General features: G+C 38.5%; 1 protein-coding gene and 1 pseudogene across 1 annotated transcript in view; both read right to left on the bottom strand.

Annotated features, from left to right (window-relative positions):
- Positions 1-18,281, bottom strand: part of LOC145405092 (uncharacterized) — a 244,275-nt gene that overhangs the window by 81,627 nt on the left and 144,367 nt on the right. The window contains exon 17 of the mRNA XM_080276605.1: positions 6,947-7,357. Coding sequence (XP_080132731.1) covers positions 6,947-7,357 — 411 coding nt within the window. The remainder of the gene's footprint in view (positions 1-6,946; positions 7,358-18,281) is intronic.
- On the bottom strand, positions 5,807-5,913 carry LOC145405136 (5S ribosomal RNA; annotated as a pseudogene).

Here is an 18,281-nt window from a genome sequence, read left to right as displayed (position 1 = left end):
AAGCTGAAAGTAGAAGGAAATGTCTGTAAAGATGCAGTTATGCAAGCTGAAATAATGAACAAATTCTTCCAGTCTTCACAAGAAAAATGATTTTGTGGAGGAGGAGGGAGTGACAAGAAATGTAGTAAGTGCAAGAAGTGTAAAAACTGCTGGAGTTCATGATGTGAGGAAGGCTCCGGACCTATGATTAGATACTAAAGGAATGCTGAGAACAACTGGTGGATAAGATTCATGGTTTAATTTTGCGTTCTCTGGGAGAGGGGAAAATGCATAGGGAATGGATGAGGGCCTATGTGGTACCAATTTATAAGGGAGGGAACAAGGAAGAACCCCTGAATTACAGACCAGTGTCCCTGACCAGCTTGGTCACAAAATCGTGCAAGAGAATCCTGAAAGACAGAAGGATAAAATATCTGGAGATGGACATTTTGGCAGAAAGTCTGTTTGGATTCAAAAATAGAAGGTCATGTCTTTCCAACTTGTTGAGCTTCAACTCTGGGGTGATTGATGTGCTACAAGTGAGATAGTTGGGTGGATTGTGTGTATTCAGACTTGCAGAAAGTATTTGATATGGTACCCCACAAGTGACTAATGTGGAAATTGGAACACATAGGAGGACTGAAGGGGAACCTCTTGGAGTGGATGTGAGTCTTCATGAGAGACAGGCAAATGAGGACAGTAATAAATGATGGGATATCTGGATACAGGGAAGTCCCACAAGGCTCGGTGTTAGTGCCTGTAATGTTCCTGATTTACATAAACAATATAGTAGATAGAATGAATAGTTATGCAAGTCTGTCTGGTGATGATGCACAGATCATGAGGATGGCAGAAGTTAAAGAAGACTGTAAAATGATGGAGGAGGTCCTGGATAGGATTCATGAGTGGTGCCGGATGTGGGAAATGAAATTCAATGCAAAAAAATATAATATATTGGAAATGGGTAAAAGTACCAAGAGACCATCACTCAGTTATTTGATGGGCAACGAACCAATCACAAAAGCAAGAGAAGAGAAGGACTTGGGAGTGCTGGTCCAAGATCATTTGTCACCCGAAAAACATTAACAAGATAGTTAGAGAGATGTATAATTTCTTGACCAACGTAAGAGTAGCATTTCATTACATGGATGAGGAGATGATGAAAAACTTGATAGTGGCCATTATCCACCCCAGGTTGGAATATGCGGCAGTAGTAAGGTCCCCACATAAAAAGAAAGATATAAACATGATCGAGAGAATACAAAATACAGAAACCAAGATGGTCCTTTGCCTGGCAGATCTGTTGTACAGGGAAAGGCTGGAAAAGCTAGATCTGTCTACATTAGAAGAAAGTAGAGAGAGGGGCAACATGATTGCAGAGTTAATGGGAGTAGAAAAAACTGACAGAAAAAATCTGTTTGTATGGGATGGGAGAGTAACGAGAGGACATGGAACGAAACTAAAAAAGCCAAGTTGCCTGAAGGATATCAAGAAATATAGTCTTCCATATAGATGCACAGACCTGTGGAATAGCCTGGACAAAGACATCATCCAGTCTAAAAATTTACACGAGTTTTACTTACTGAGAAACAGAGACAGGACCCCACGAGCATAGCTCAGTTCCTGTTTATCACAACTAGGTAAATACACACACACACACATACAACAAAAATGTAAATATTAAGAATTTACACACGGGAGCATGTCATCTTCATGTCATTTTTGCAACTTGTGCTATGCCAACTCCATACCTTCTTTATCCACGCACAGTTGTTTACCTTATACACTAGTTTTGTTCGCCCCTGAGAAGAGTACAACACTCATGTGTGGGGAGGCTCTCCACATACAGCTCTTCTCAATACAGTGGAGTCAAAGGCTTTTCATCTCATTAACTCTCCTCCTCTTACTGACTCCCTTCAACCTTTCTCTCTTTGCCACACTGTTGCATCTTTATCTCTTTTCTATTGCTACTTCAATGGTCACTGCTCCTCTGAACTGTCTACTTGCATCCCTCCACCTCTGCAACAGACGCGTAAGACCCGCCTAGCAACAAACCCTCAACCCTTTACTATCCAACTCTCAAATGCAAGAGTTAACCGTTACTCCCAGTCCTTCATTTATGCAACAGGCCAACTCTGGAACTGTCTCCCTCTGTCTGTATTTCCTACTTCCTATGATCTCCAGTCTTTCAAACACAGTGCATGCAGGCATCTCAAATGAACGGATCTTGAATTTGGCTCTCTTTTGTATTGTTTTTGTTTTTTCTTGGAAGCAATGGTTTGTGGGCATCTGGCCTTTGGCTTCTTCTTCCTTGCATAAGGAAAAAAAAAAAAAAAAGCGTATCATTTTATTCAGCTTATGGGATACCATTTGAAGTGAGGGTATATACAGTAAAATCTCAAGTTTGGACTGTTTAGAATTCGATTAATCAATTTTCGATGCATTTTGGAGTGGTCTGCCTACCTTACTTTTCAATGCAAATTCGCAAATTTCGATGCTCTCAGGGCCAGACTCCAACCAAAACAAGCAAAGATAATATTTTTGATGCAAACCAAAATGCTAGAAGTGAACGAAAATTATAAGAAAAAGTATGAAACTAACCATATGAGGACATGCATTTCACTGCAATTTAGTTGTATGTACTTTCTTTGTATTTTCGTTGCAACTTACCTTTTTCAAAATAGCAAGCAAGAGTGGTTCTTTGGGTAGCAGTGGTAATGTACAAGAGCAGCCTGGCACCTCTATATCTTCGCAGCCAAAGGAGAAATGGCAATACAGGAAAGGGCAGAAATAAGCCAAGTATACACTTACTGACAGTATGGCAATACAGTGCAGAACTACAGTTACTTAACCACAATTATAGTTCATAAAGTTTACAGGGGGTGTGGGCAAAAAATCATGATTCTAGGTAGTTAGGTTCGGAGGCCCCGGACCCAAACTAATTTTTCCCATAAGAAGTTCAGCTTAAATTTCGATGATTTGAATTTCACGGTGATTTTTAGGTACACATGTCCATCGAAATATGAAATTTCACTGTATATATATATATATATATATATATATATATATATATATATATATATATGTACTTATGATATATGCATACATATATATATATATACAGTATATATATTTCATTCATTCATTCATTCATCATCCAATCCTACGTTGCCCCATGAGGAGCGTAGGAGCCCGGGGCTAGGCAAGTTGGTCCTGAGATTTAAGATGAGAGTGACCAGCCTCACTCATCCCTGAGTGGCAATATGTGAGCAATAAACCCCAACCACTCCTTGGATATAAACCTTCACTGGCTCAATCCAACTGGAGCGCAATAATTACCCACTAAACCACCAGGCGCCAAAATCTGGTCATATGGTTACCACCCGGCATAGTAAATGGTTTTCTGGTGTACAGGAAACCATTTGGCCTGTCACTCAGTGTAGAGTCACCCACAGGCTGAAGGAAGAGGAAAGAATGAGGGAAAGAAAGACAGAAGAGGATGGAAGGAAAGAAGGATAGAGGAGAGGAAAGGGCAGACACCCAAAAGCAGCACTACATTGAGTGAGTAGATGGTGAATGCCCCCACCTACTACAAATATATACCGTATAGAGAGAGAGAGAGAGAGACCAATTATCCGGGCTATATGGTGTGAAGGGGTGCCCGATTAGTCCGAAATCACAATTAATCTGGCGGAAACAAAACACAAGTATTGTACTGTCAGACTGGGTTATTCACCGGTAAGTGTACACTAAGTAGCAGAAATACCTTCCCAGTTCAATGTATATTCCTCCAGCTTGTTTCAGTACTTTCCACACTATATTCAGTTTGGTAAATTACTTTTTCTTGCTGAAAAATTTCCTCCCTGTTATTATCATCACATTCTTTAAGCTGTACCTAAGATTGTGTCCAGCACAATGGACGAAACTCATCGTACTCAAATGTGGACTTTGTTTCCCAACTTCCCAACTGGAGATTAGGTTAGGTTAAATTATTAGGTGCAGTTAAGCTAAGTTAGGCCAGGTTTAGTTAAACACTCAGATTAGAACAGTGTCTTCTGCCATTACGTTAACGAAACAAACAGTCGTCACACCAGAACAGCTAAAAACAGCGGGGAAACAGATATAACAAGAAATGTTTATTTACCAACCCAGAAATAATCAGAAAAATATAACAGACTATCAGGATGAACTGATTTGGTAAGGTGCTTTTACTGCTTACAGTCAAGCATATGTTTACCCCCCCTCAATGTTCATGAGTTCAGAAATTTGTGTGCTCCTGTGGCAGACCTTAGAACCATTTTCTCAAAGTTATAAAATCAGAGTTTTTTTCTTACAGCTGCGTAAAGACTCGTCTGGTACACCTGGCTTTTTCCCCTCCCCCCTAAACCCATCTTGGGATTTGCTATGATTCGTGAAAGAATTAATAAAATTAGTGGGCATGTTACATTAGCATTTAAACATAAAATTAGGGCGCATGTTACTTTAGCATTTAAACATATTGGCAAAAATATCTGGGATGAAGGGACTGCCTAGCTGTTTGGGATGGAGAGTAGGGTCGTGTAAACATACCAGTGACTTCGTTTCCTTCCCATAATTGTTCGCAGTTTTTATAGCGCCCTAACTCAACGTCACTGACATCAGTACAGTAAAGCTTTGTTCAAAGCTGGCAGCCATGAAGGGGTTAATGGAATACATTATTGTTTGTATCAATACTCTCTCTTTCACACATACACTTAAGACCAAACAAAAGAATGAGCAATACATGTACACTTAACTGTAAGGCGCACAAATAACTCTATGCTCTGTCGGTCCAAAATGTGCTGGGAAGCAACATCAAACGAAGAATGTGGAACTGAATGCCACCTTACGAGAACACGTGAGATGAAAGTACTTTTTCTTATTAGTAAACATTTTTGTTCCATTTCGTCCACTATAATTATGAAAGTCATAAATTTTCGTCTAAGCATACAGCCTAATAACCTTACCAATTCAATTCATATTCCTCTAGTTTGTTTTCTGTATTTATTTGCCTGTTTTGAGGGTGGTAAATTACCTTTCACTGAAAGATTTCCTCTCTTATTATAACGTTCCTTAAGCCTTACCTATGATTGTTTCTGGCATAATGGAAGAAACTTACTCATAATTAGGGTGCATGTTACATTAGCATTTAAAGCTATCGGCGAAAACATCTGAGATGAAGCGGCAGGCCGCCTGACTGGTAAAGTAGGGTCGTGTAAACATACCAGTGACCTTCGTTCCCTTCCCATAATTGTTCGCAGTTTTTAATAGCTCTCCCAAACTCAACATCCCTGACACCAGTACAGTAAAGCATTGTTCAAGGCTGGCAGCTATGATGGGGTTAATGGAATGCATTATTGTTTGTATTAATACTCTCTTTCACACATACAGTACACTACAGAACGAACAAAAGAATGAACAGTAAATGTACGACGAAGAAATAACTGTATGCTCTGTCAGTCCGAAATGTGTTGGGAAGCGCGATATCTAACGAAGAATGCAGAACTGAATGTTCACTTACGAGAATATGTGATGAGTTTTTTTTTTTTTTTTTTTTTTTTTTTCCCTGATTAGCAGACATTTTTATTCCACTTTGTTCCCTAAAATTGGGAAACCCATTAATTTTCGTCTAAGCATACAGCCTAAAGATATTCCTCCAGTTTGTTTTCCGTATTTTTCTATTTTTCATTCATTCATTGCCAGACGCCATGTATCCCAAACGGGGTGGCCAAGGGCTCAGAGTTAATTGTTTTACAGGGAGGGGCACTAATCCTCCACCAACCCCACTTGACACGTAGGGAGAACGTTATGCCAACAGCATCTGGTGTTCCCATCCAAGTACTAACCAGACCCAACGTTGCTTAACTTCGCTGATCGGACGGGAAGCGGTGTACTCAACGTGGTATGGCCATTGGCATCTAGCAACAAAATTATCATCCCTTTTCTGTCCAGCTCCCTAATGCACGAGTTACTCATTACCAGACCTTCATGTATGCAACAGATCAACACTGGAACTGTCTTCCTCTGTCAGTATTTCCTACTGCCTATGATCTCCAGTCTTTCAAACGCAGTGTGTCCAGGCATCTATCTCAAAATGCTTGAAATTAATAAAATGAACAAATCTTGAATTTGGCTCTCTGTTATCTTTTTTCATTTTTTCTTGGAGGGAACAATGTTGCAGGCTCCTGGCCTTTGGTTCCTTCTATCAATCCATCCATCATCCAATCCCATCTTGCCCCATGAGAAGCATAGGAGTCCAGGGCTAGGCAAGTTGGTCCTGAAATTTTAAGATGACAGCGACCAGCATCACTCATCCCTGAGTGGCATAATGTGAGCAATAAACCCTAGCCGCCTCTTGGATATAAACATTCACTGGCCCAATTCGACTGGAGCGCCGTAATTATCCACTAAACCACCAGGTGCCATAATTTGGTTATATGGTTACCACCCACCACAGTAAGTGGTTTCCTGGTGTACAGGAAACCATTTGGCTTGTCACTCAGTGTAGAGTAACCCATATGCAGAAGGAAGAGGAAGGAATGAAGGAGAGAAAGACAGAAGAGAAAGTGTAAAGTCACCTGTAGACAGAAGGATGAGGAAAGAATGAAGTACAGAAAGACAGAAAAGGAAGGAAATAAATAAGGAGGGGGGAAAAGAAAGGGCAGACACCCAAGAGCAGCACTACACAAAGTGAGTGGATGGTGAGTGCCCGCACCTATCACAAGGTCCCTTCTTCCTTACATAATAAAAGTCTGTATTAATACCACAAAGTTACTGTAGTGATCTGCCTCATATTTCCCTGTGTTTTGCTGAACTGCCAGTGTTATACTCAATTACAAACCAACTAAAATTTAGTGTTACCCTATTATATGATGCATGTAAGTACCAGTACAGTACATACATCCTACTAAACACAAAGATGCAAACTAACTAAAATGAAAAATCTTACATGGGATGTCAGCTCCTCGGGAGTGGCATGCAGAGGTCGAGGATGAGAGGGAGGGACGGCATAATTCCCGTTGTCACTGTCTGGGTCCAGTCTAAGGTGGTGGTGGTGAGGGGGATGGTAGTGGTGGTGGTGCCAGTGGTTCCCAGGACCCTGGGGGTGTGGTGTTGGGGAAGAGGAGGAGGAAGTGTTGACTGGTGTGGGAGTGGTATAGCCAACACTGGTGTGCAAATAGGCTGTATTATGAGTGAATGGAGGAGGGGGTGAGGATGAGGTAATGGATAAGGGTAGCTGGGTAGGTTGGGTAGGACTAGGATGGGTGTACGAAGGATGTTGAGCAGGGGGTTGGGGGTTGGTAGGCCCCCCACGATTATGGAAGGAAGACTGGAAGAGGTCGCCACGTCTCTTGGTGTTCTGTTGGTTAAATTAAGTATATGGCTCAAAGACTACATGGGATATACATACATACATACCTATATATATATATATATATATATATATATATATATATATATATATACAGTATATATATATATATATATATATATATATATATATATATATATATATATATATATATATATATATATATATATATATATATATATATATATATATATATATATATATATATATATATATATATATATATATATATATATATATATATATATATATATATATATATATATATATATATATATATATATATATATATGTATATATATATATATATATATATAGTATATATATATATATATATATATATATATATATATATATATATATATATATATATATATATATATATATATATATATATATATATATATATATATATATATATATATATATATATATATATATATATATATATATATATATATATATATATATATATATATATATATATATATATATATATATATATATATATATATATATATATATATATATATATATATATATATATATATATATACAGTATATATATATATATATATATATATATATATATATATATATATGTATATATATATATATATATATATATATATATATATATATATATATACAGTATATATATATATATATATATATATATATATATATATATATATATATATACAGTATATATATATATATATATATATATATATATATATATATATATATATATATATATATATATATATATATATATATATATATATATATATATATATATATATATATATATATATATATATATATATATATATATATATATATATATATATATATATATATATATATATATATAGTATATATATATATATATATATATATATATATATATATATATATATATATATATATATATATATATATATATATATATATATATATATATATATATATATACAGTATATATATATATATATATATATATATATATATATATATATATATATATATATATATATATAATATATATATATATATATATATATATATATATATATATATATATATATATATATATATATATATATATATATATATATATATATATATATATATATATATACAGTATATATACATATATATATATATATATATATATATATATATATATATATATATATATATATAATATATATATATATATATATATATATATATATATATATATATATATATATATATATATATATATATATATATATATATATATATATATATATATATATAATATATATATATATATATATATATATATATATATATATATATATATATATATATATATATATATATATATGATGCAAACAAAAATGGAAACCAAGCAGGTGATGCTGAGCATAAACAATGCAAACTTTTGCTGTGGTGCATTCTACCTAAGACTGCAGTGTGTCTCAGTGTCAAATCGTAACTTCATGGCCAGAACCTCTCTCGCATCTACAACCTTCATTTCAAACATGCATTTCTTTCCTCATCTAATATACTCGGCAACCAGGGCAGAAAATCAGTGATGATGCAGCTGATGGCTTGGAAAAAATATACTCTTACCTGAGAATTTAAGATCTCTACATCTGTCATTTAACTGTAGTGTTGCCTTAAAAATATATAAATGCAAACAACATCTGCATGATGCATATGCTGCCTCACTAGGACAGCCCTGATGCTAAATGTACACATGCAAAAGCTGAAAAATAAAATTTCTCTTTATTTAATGATACTGTGTTGTACTCGTATGTGTAATTATGCACTTTATAACAATATAATAATTTCTATATTATATCATACTCAATAGAATTACATGATTAACATAAAAAACAAAGAAAAGTGTAATCTAGTTTCTAAAGACAACTACTGAAGAGATGAATTTTCCTTGGGCATGGGCTTGAAACTCTGAGAGGAAACTGAAGATTTTTTTATCATTAGATGCTGTCAGTGACAAAGGACAATCTTTTACTCTTTAGATGACATAAACTAAGGCAGCCTAGACTTTGGTCACTATATCTCAAAGAGGATTACTATGAGGTGTCACCCTTTATGAGAATACTACTATCTGGCAATAACACAAATAAAAATACTAAAGTAGACATCATGCTAAAATGATTAAATACAAGCAAGGAAATAAACATACCTTTTCATGGTACAGAGGAACTGGAGATAATGCTGAAAAAAATCTGAATACTTATATGCTTGAAGAGAAAATAATGTTTGAGTGTGTTACGTCACATAAGAGTTGCAGGACAGTGTTAAGGTGGTGGTGGTTGTTGCTGTGACCCTAGACTCACCTGGGCATGAACTAAATAAACTGTAACAAACCAGCTACTTCAACGAGGTGTTCCCAAAGATCTTTTGTTGTGATTAGGTGGAAAAACTGTCATGTTGTGAAACTGGGGTGCATGAGGAGAATATGTGTGCTGTGGTGTGGGGGACTGTATTCCAATGATGGCATAGTGGACTGTCTGTAAGTTGTATTTTGTGTAGGTACTGATGCAGGGAAGGGTGATGGCCACACAATAATCTGACAAGGTGCACTTGCATCTCTCAGGGAGGGCAATTTCTAAGGGATTAATATACACTGAATATAATTAAAATCCGGTGGTGCAACTGCCAGGATCATATGCTGCCAGCTGAGAGATCAATGTCTGGTGGAAGTTTACAAAGGCTGTTGTTTGGGTGAAGGCTGTGGATGGCTCAGGTGGCTGTGTCTGTGTATGTTTGCAATGTGTAATGCTGAGTGTATATTTTGTAAAATGTAGTGCTGGATAGGTGTCTGAAGCCTAGTTACCACAGTCTAGTATATTTAGGGGTTAATGACCACCCTCCTCCTCTTGGGGACATTACATGATCAAAAACCTCCAGTTATCTCCTCACCTTAAGGGGTCTGAATTCCCTCACATGGGAAGGCTAACACTTTGGGACACTCTAACCACTACAATAAAGTAGCAGATAAGACCTGAATAATAAAAAATTGCCATATGCTATTACCCATGTTGTTCTACCTATTTTCACTTAGGTAATCCAGAATGTCAAAATACTTTACCCCATCCTGTTATGCAGCTCCTTAAATTTTTCACTTTGCCAGTGCCATTCATTCATTCATTCATTCACTGAATGAATGAATGACATTGACAAAGCGAAGAATTTAAGGAGTTGCATAACAGGATGAGGTAAAGTATTTTGACATTCTGGATCACCAAAGTAAAAATAAGTAGAACAAGGTGGGCAACAGCATACGGCAATATTTTATTATTCAGGTCTTATCTGTTACTTTCTTGTAATGGGAAGAGTGTCCCAAAGTGTTAGCCTTCCCATGCGCAGGAACTCAGACTCCTTACGTTGAGGAGATAACTGGAGGTTATTGATCATGTGGTGTATTTTCACTTTACATGCCAATTTATATACTGTACTTTCTCTATACAAAACAAAATGGCTCACCTGTATTGCCTTGTAACCCACTCTATTCCTAACTTTTGATAATTTTGGAGATGAAAATGGATCACACTGTGAACCAAGAAAAATGGTACTTGTTAATGAACTTTTATTGTTTAATACTATTTATCTATCTATCTATTGCCAGACGCCTCAATCCCGTTTGGGGTGGCCACAAACAAATCGCCTCCACGTCGCCCTGTCCCCCGCCATTTCACTGCCCTGCTCCCAACTCACACCCCCCTCTCTCATATACCTCTCCACCCCATCCTCGGCCTCTCCCTCCCTCTTCCCCCCTCCACCTCACTCACATACACTCTCTTCGTCAGTTTCTCACCCTCCATCCTCTCCCAAACCACCTCAGTGTGTTCCTCATAACGCTTCCTATCACATCCACATCCGCACCACAACAATCCTTTATATCCTCATTTGTCAGCCTGTCTCTCCATGTGACTCCACAGGCTCTTCTTAAATAACTCATTTCCACTGCTCTCACTCTTGGCTTGTGTCTTTCCAACAACGTCCAAGCTTCACTTCCATACGTTAGAGGTGGTATCACAATACTGTCATGTAGTAACTTTTTCACTTCCATCCTCACTTCCCTGTTTCTTATCACTGCTTTCAAAGAACTAGCAACCTTTCTTCCCTGCTGTACCCTTTCAAGCACTTCACCCTCCAAACCTCCATCCTTACTCATCACACTACCCAAATACTTAAACGTACTAACATTTTCCAGTTCCTCATCATCCAACCTCACTGTACATCTACTGACTTTAACTCTCTCAAAGACCATCACTTTACTCTTCCCTACATTCATCTTTAGATTCCATTTCTTACACACTCTCCCAAACTCATCCACCAAGCCTTGCAGCTCCCTTTCGTCTTCACTCAACAACACAGTATCATCTGCAAACAACAATACAGGGAGTTTCCAAACACTATCCTCTCTCACCAGGGCCACTCCAACATCCACTATCCTACCTTGTACCTCTTTTATTACCCCATCTATGTACAGATTGAACAACCATGGAGACATGACACATCCCTGTTTCAACCCAACGTTCAAAGAGAAAAATTCACGCAGTTCACCATCCACACACACTCCAGCCTTAGCACCATCATACATACTCTTCACAGCATTCAACAACTTCCCCTCTACTCCATATATTCTTAATACTTTCCACAATCCTTGTCTATCCACCCTGTCATATGCTTTCTCTAAATCCATGAAAGCTGCATACAACTTCTTTCCCTTCTCTAGAAACTTTTCCACTAAAAATCTAAGAATGAATATCTGATCTACACAACCTCTTCCCTTCCTAAAGCCTCCCTGTTCTTCTCCAACTAATTCCTCTGTTCTTTCTCTAACTCTGTCAATAAGTATCCTACCATACACTTTTCCTATTATACTAAGAAGACAAATGCCCCTATGATTACCACACACTTCTTTTTCCCCTTTTCCTTTGTACAAGGGAATAATTATACCTGACTTCCAATCCTCCGGGACTCTACCTTCCTCCCAGGCCAATCTGCACATCTTCCACATCCATTCTACTACTATCTCTCCCCCATACTATGACTACTAATATAGTAGTGTATATACTGTACGAGATAATTGGACAATGAAGTGCAAGTCAACTACAAAACAAATAACTATGTGATCCAGTTTCTATGGGAGACGATTTATTTTAGTACAATTACACCTCTGCTAAACTTGTTTCATTATTAAGTTGTTAATGAATTAGGAATATTTGCCTTCTTAGTGTGACTGGAAAAATCATCATCATCATCATCATCATCATCCGGACCTCCTTTCCCACCCAAGGGCAGGGCGAGGAGTAGCAATGTCCAGACAGCCCAAAATTGCCCAATCCAATAGGCCACGCTTCCATTCACTCACCATTCAAGCCCCCGGAATCCTGGCTCTATCGGATACGCCAAAAACATTCACCACGTTCTGTAGCTTCACATAATCGTCTCTGACAGAGTCAATCCAGACGCTGCCACGTTAAAAAGGGGTGCCAAAAATCCCTGATCATGCACTTTTCACAAAATTCATCCAGCCAGCTCGATCTCCTGTCAGTTCCCTAGCCTCACCGACTTCCAAACCTCTCTTCCTCACACATTCATCCACCATATCTCTCCACCTTCTCCTTGGCCTACCTCGCCTCCTCCCTCCTTCGAATTCGCTCAGATATACCTTCTTCACCACTCTATTGTTATCCATTCTCTACACATGACCACACCATCTCAGTACACTCTCTTCAATTCTTGTGTCCACCGAGTTCCTCACTCCGCATCTTTCACGAATCACATTATTTCGTATCCTATCCACCCTCTGTACTCCACATACATTCCTCAGCAGTCCCATCTCCGCTGCTCTTACTCCTGACTTTTCATTTTCAACCCACACCATAGTGTCACATCCATATGTTAAAGTTGGCACTAACACTCCTTCATGTAAGCCTTGTGCAGCTGCAACACTCAAGCCTCTGTTTCTCATCAAGGCCTTCATTGCACCAGCTACTTTTCTTCCTTGTGTCACTCTACTTTCAACTTTTTTTGCACATTTACCTCTCTTTTCTATCACTGTACCCAGGTATTTGAACTCTCTCACCAATTCCAGTCTCTCTCCATTCACTGTTACATTACACTGGGAGTCACCTTCTCTCTCAATAACCATCACTTTACTCTTCTCTACATTTACTCTCAAGGAACGACGCTTACAGACATCAGCAAAACTCTGCACTAGCCAACCAAGTTCTTGTCCGGTACTTGCAAGCAGTACTGCATCATCAGCATACAACAAATTTGAGATATTCCATCCATCACCATTCATTACCAATGCCATCCCTCTCTCCATTACTCATGTTTTCACTTCTCTCATCACCCCATCCATATATACATTGAACAACCATGGGGACATCACACAACGTTGTCGCACGCCCACATTGATCGTGAACCATTTGCCTAGATGCCCATTAACCCTGACACATGCTTCAATACCATCATAAAAACTCTTGACGGCACCTAGCAGCTTACCCTCTACACCGTACATGCACAAAAGTTTCCACAATCCTTCTCTGTCCACTTTGTCATATGCTTTTTCCAGATCCATGAATGGCATAAAAACCTTATGGTCCCTCTCACAAGCCTTCTCGACTATCTGTCTCACTGCAAATATTTGGTCCACACATCCTCTGCCATTCCTAAAGCCACCCTGTTCATCACTCACTAGGACTTCTGATGACACTCATACTTTCTCTATAATAATTCTTCCATATACCTGCCCTACCACACTCAGTAAGCTTATGCCATGATAATTTTTTCACTCACTTCGTTCACCTTAATTTTTGTACAGGGGTACAATCACAGCCTTCTTCCACTCTGCAGGCAGAGTTTCACTCATCCATGCCTTCTTACATATCTCCAACAAGCACTTCATTCCATTCTCTCCACTACATTTAAGCATCCCTGCATACACCTCATCAACCCCAGCTGCTTTCCCATTTTTCAGACGCTTCACAGAACTCTTCACCTGTGTGAGTGTCACGTCTCCTGGCACTGCATTCCTTCTCTGCACACACATTGATAGGGTTAGACATATAACAGAGGAGCTAGTTGGAGAAGAACAACGGGGATTTAGGAAGGAAAAGGGTGTGTAGATCAGATATTTGTTCTAAGATGTTTAGTGGAGAAGTATCTAGAGAAGGGAAAGAAAGTGTATGCTGCCTTCATAGACTTGGAGAAAGCTTATGACAGAATAGATAGGCAGGGTATGTGGAAGGTATTAAGAATATATGGTGTGGAGGGGAAATTGTTGAGTGCTGTGAAGAGCATGTCCAAAGGAGCTAGGGCTACGGTGTGAGCGGATGGTAAGCCGAGTGAATTCTTTGATTTCAATGTGGGACTGAAACAGGGTTGTGTGATGTCTCCATGGCTGTTTAATATATACTGTACATGGATGGGGTTGTGAAGGAGGTGCAAGGTAGGGCAGTGGATGTGGGGGTGGCTCTAATGAATGAGGGTGAGATTTGGAAGATTCCAGTGCTGCTGTTTGCTGATGATACAGTATTGTTGAGTGAGGATGAATAGGAGTTACAAGGTTTGGTGAATGAGTTTGGGACAGAGTGTAGGAAGAGGAATCTGAAAGTTAATATAAACAAGAGTAAAGTTATGGTGTTTGAGAGGAATGAAGTCACTGAATGTACAGTGAGGTTGGATGGTGAGGACATGGAGAATGTGAGTGCATTCAAGTACTTGGGTAGTGTGATGAGTGAGGATGGAACTTTGGGGGATGAAGTGCGTGAAAAGGTACAGCAGGGAAGGAAGGTGGTTGGTTCACTGAAAGCAGAGATGAGAAATAGTGAGGTGAGTATGGACATTAAGAAGTCTCTGCATGATAGTATCATGATCCCTACCCTGACGCATGGAAGTGAGGCGTGGACCTTGCAAGAGGGGAACAAGTCAAGAGTGAGAGCAGTGGAAATGAGTTACTTGAGAGGAGCACATGGAGTGACATGGAGGGACAGGTTGACGAATGATGAAGTGAAGGAACGTTGTGGGGTGGATGTGGATGTGGCTGAGAAGATTAGGAGAAATACACTGAGATGGTATGGACATGTGGAGAGAATGAAGAATGAAAGATTGACTAAGAGGGTGTATGTAGGTGAGGTGGAGGGAGGGAGAGGGAGGGGTAGACCGAGGATGAGGTGGAGGGATGAAGTTGAGAGGTATATGAGGGAGGGGGAAGCGAGTTGGGGGGAGGGTAGTCAAATGGTGGATGACAGTGACTTGGAGGCGTTTTGTCTGCGGCCACCCTTTGCGGGATTAGATAGATACTTAGAGTTACTCTTAGTTCACTGTACAGTTGTTCTGAGTCATTAATGGAAAAAAAGACATTAAGATCATGTCTCAACCAATGTTTCACTTCAATTTCTAGAGTGCGAGCTGTTTGAAGAATCATTTAAGCTCATGCAGTTAGTAAAGCAACCAACCAGAATACCAGATAATCCTGACCATAATGCCCATCTCTTGGATCTCTTCCTGACAAATAATCCTGATCAATGCAGGATAGAAGTACTGGATCCTCCAACCACAATCTCATCAAAGCCTCATTAGCTGGCTCCCCCAAACCTCCCCATTCTGAACCTGTCAGGGTGACCTGATGGCATTTTGATGGGGCAAACTGGGATGGATTTATAAATTATCTTGCTGACATTCCATGGCAGTCTTTCTTCTCTAGTGATAACAATTATACCAAGTCCCACATTAATGACTCAATACTAGCTGGTATGGATTTACGGTATTCATATCAAGTCAACAGTTCACTAAAAGACTGAACTCTCTAAAATGGTTTGATAGCAACTGTGCCAGTGTAACAGCCCAAAAGCCATCAGTATATAACTTTTACTTAAAATGAAAAACATCTGAATCACTTTATCAGTTGAAAAATGCCAGAAACCATGCAAACGCAGTAATAAATCTCACTAAATCAAACTTTCTTCAAAACCATGCATCAAAACTACTTCACAATCCTAATGACAATAGAATAATCTGGTCAACTCTCAATTCTTTCAATAATAACTAACAAGTCATCACCCATTCCCCAACTAAAATCTTCAGTTGGCAACAATGCACATGACTCACATGGTAAAGTGAACATCCTTGCCAGTACCTTTGCCCGAAAATCCTACCTTCGAGGATGTCAGCCAAAACGATGCTGTACTAGAAATTGACTCTCTCGAAACTGTTCCACTTGAAATACAGACTAGATACGTAAAATCCACCCTAGACAATTTACCAGCCAACAAAGCTCCAGGCCCAGATGGAATTCCTCCAACTGTTTTGAAAAATGCTCCCCAGAACTTGCCTGTTCTAGCTAAACCATTCAGACTATGCATATGCACTTCTTCATTCCCTAATTCATGGAAAGAAGCCAATATCCACCCAATCCTAAAGAAAGGATGTTCCTCTGACCCCTCTGATTACAGACCAATAGCTATCACATCTTCTCTTGATAAATTTTTTGAAATTGTAATTAATAAGCACAGAGCTAAACACCTTGAATCCAACAACTTATTTAGTGATAGACAACATGGCTTTCGCCACGAAAGATCCACCATTGACAGAATCAATCTCCTGACTCAAACCATCTGTCAATCAATTGATCAACATGGAGGAACTCATGCAGTAGCCCTTGATATTCACTTCTAAAGCTTTCAGCAGAGTGTGGCACTGTTCCCTGCTATCCAAACTCCCTTGCTATGGGCTAATGACTTTTGTTCCTCTGCTTTCCTCATATTTCAGTGACAGAAAAATAAAAGTAGAAGTAGATGATGTATATTCCAATTTCCACTCAATGCCACCGTGCCACATGTATCAGTTCTGCTGCCAACCCTATTCCTAGTTCATATTAATGATCTCTTATCTGTTGCCCACAATACCATTCATACACATGCCGATGACAAAACAATTCGCAGTTCATTCACACTCAAACTTCCATTCACAAAGTTTACTATCTTTAACTCTCAACTCAGTGCAGCCATCTTCATAAATCAAAACTTATCTAAGATCACTGAATGGAGACAAAATAACCTTGTCTCATTAAATGTGAGTAAAACCATACACTTAATGTAGTGATACTCTGTTTTTAGAGTAGCTCTACACTGAGCAGCAAGCCAAATGATTTCCTGTAAACCAGGAAAACATTTACAACGCTGGGTGGTAACCTCATAACGAACCAACATGTGTACCCTACATGACAACAAATGGATTGGTGGAGGGTTATTGCCTCTCCCCAGAAAACAACTAACCAAAAATATGAACAAGAAGCCTCGGATTAGGACTGACCAAAAGGTGACGACTAATGGCCGAACTAAGGACTTGGTACGGAGAACTACATGGAATGTAAGAGGTGCAAATTATGAGGTGAAAGAAAGAGAGATTGTCCAGGAGCTTGATGGGGCAAAAGTGGATATATGTGGGTTAACTGAAACTAAATGGAGAGGAGAGAGTGTAAGAGAATGGGAGTATGGATGGGGTATACATACGGGAGTAGGTGAGAATGAGAGGGCAAACGAAGGAGTGTGTACTGTTGTGAGTAACAGATGGAAGGAGAATATAAGAGAGTATGGATCAGTTGGCTCAAGGATTGTATGGGTAAGACTGAAAGCTGGACTACAAATGTGGGCAACTGAAAGAATGTATGCGCCAATACAAGATCATGCAAGCAGAGTGAGAGAAGAGTTCTGGACAAATGTGGAAGTGTGCATGGAAAAGTTTGAAAGGAATGAGAGAGTGTTTTTGATTGAAGATATGAATGGAAAAGTAGGGAATGCAAAGGTGGATGGAGTAGTTGGTGAGTGGGGTGTGCCTGCAGAGATGGATGAGAATGGCAGAGCTTTTG

Source organism: Coenobita brevimanus, chromosome 65 (genome assembly GCF_032717465.1).
Source record: "Coenobita brevimanus isolate Jiangsu-jjx chromosome 65, ASM3271746v2, whole genome shotgun sequence".
Classification (NCBI taxonomy): Eukaryota; Metazoa; Arthropoda; class Malacostraca; order Decapoda; family Coenobitidae; genus Coenobita; species Coenobita brevimanus.
The sequence above is the reverse complement of the archived record's forward strand: the minus strand, read 5'-3'. Positions and strand labels throughout refer to the sequence as shown.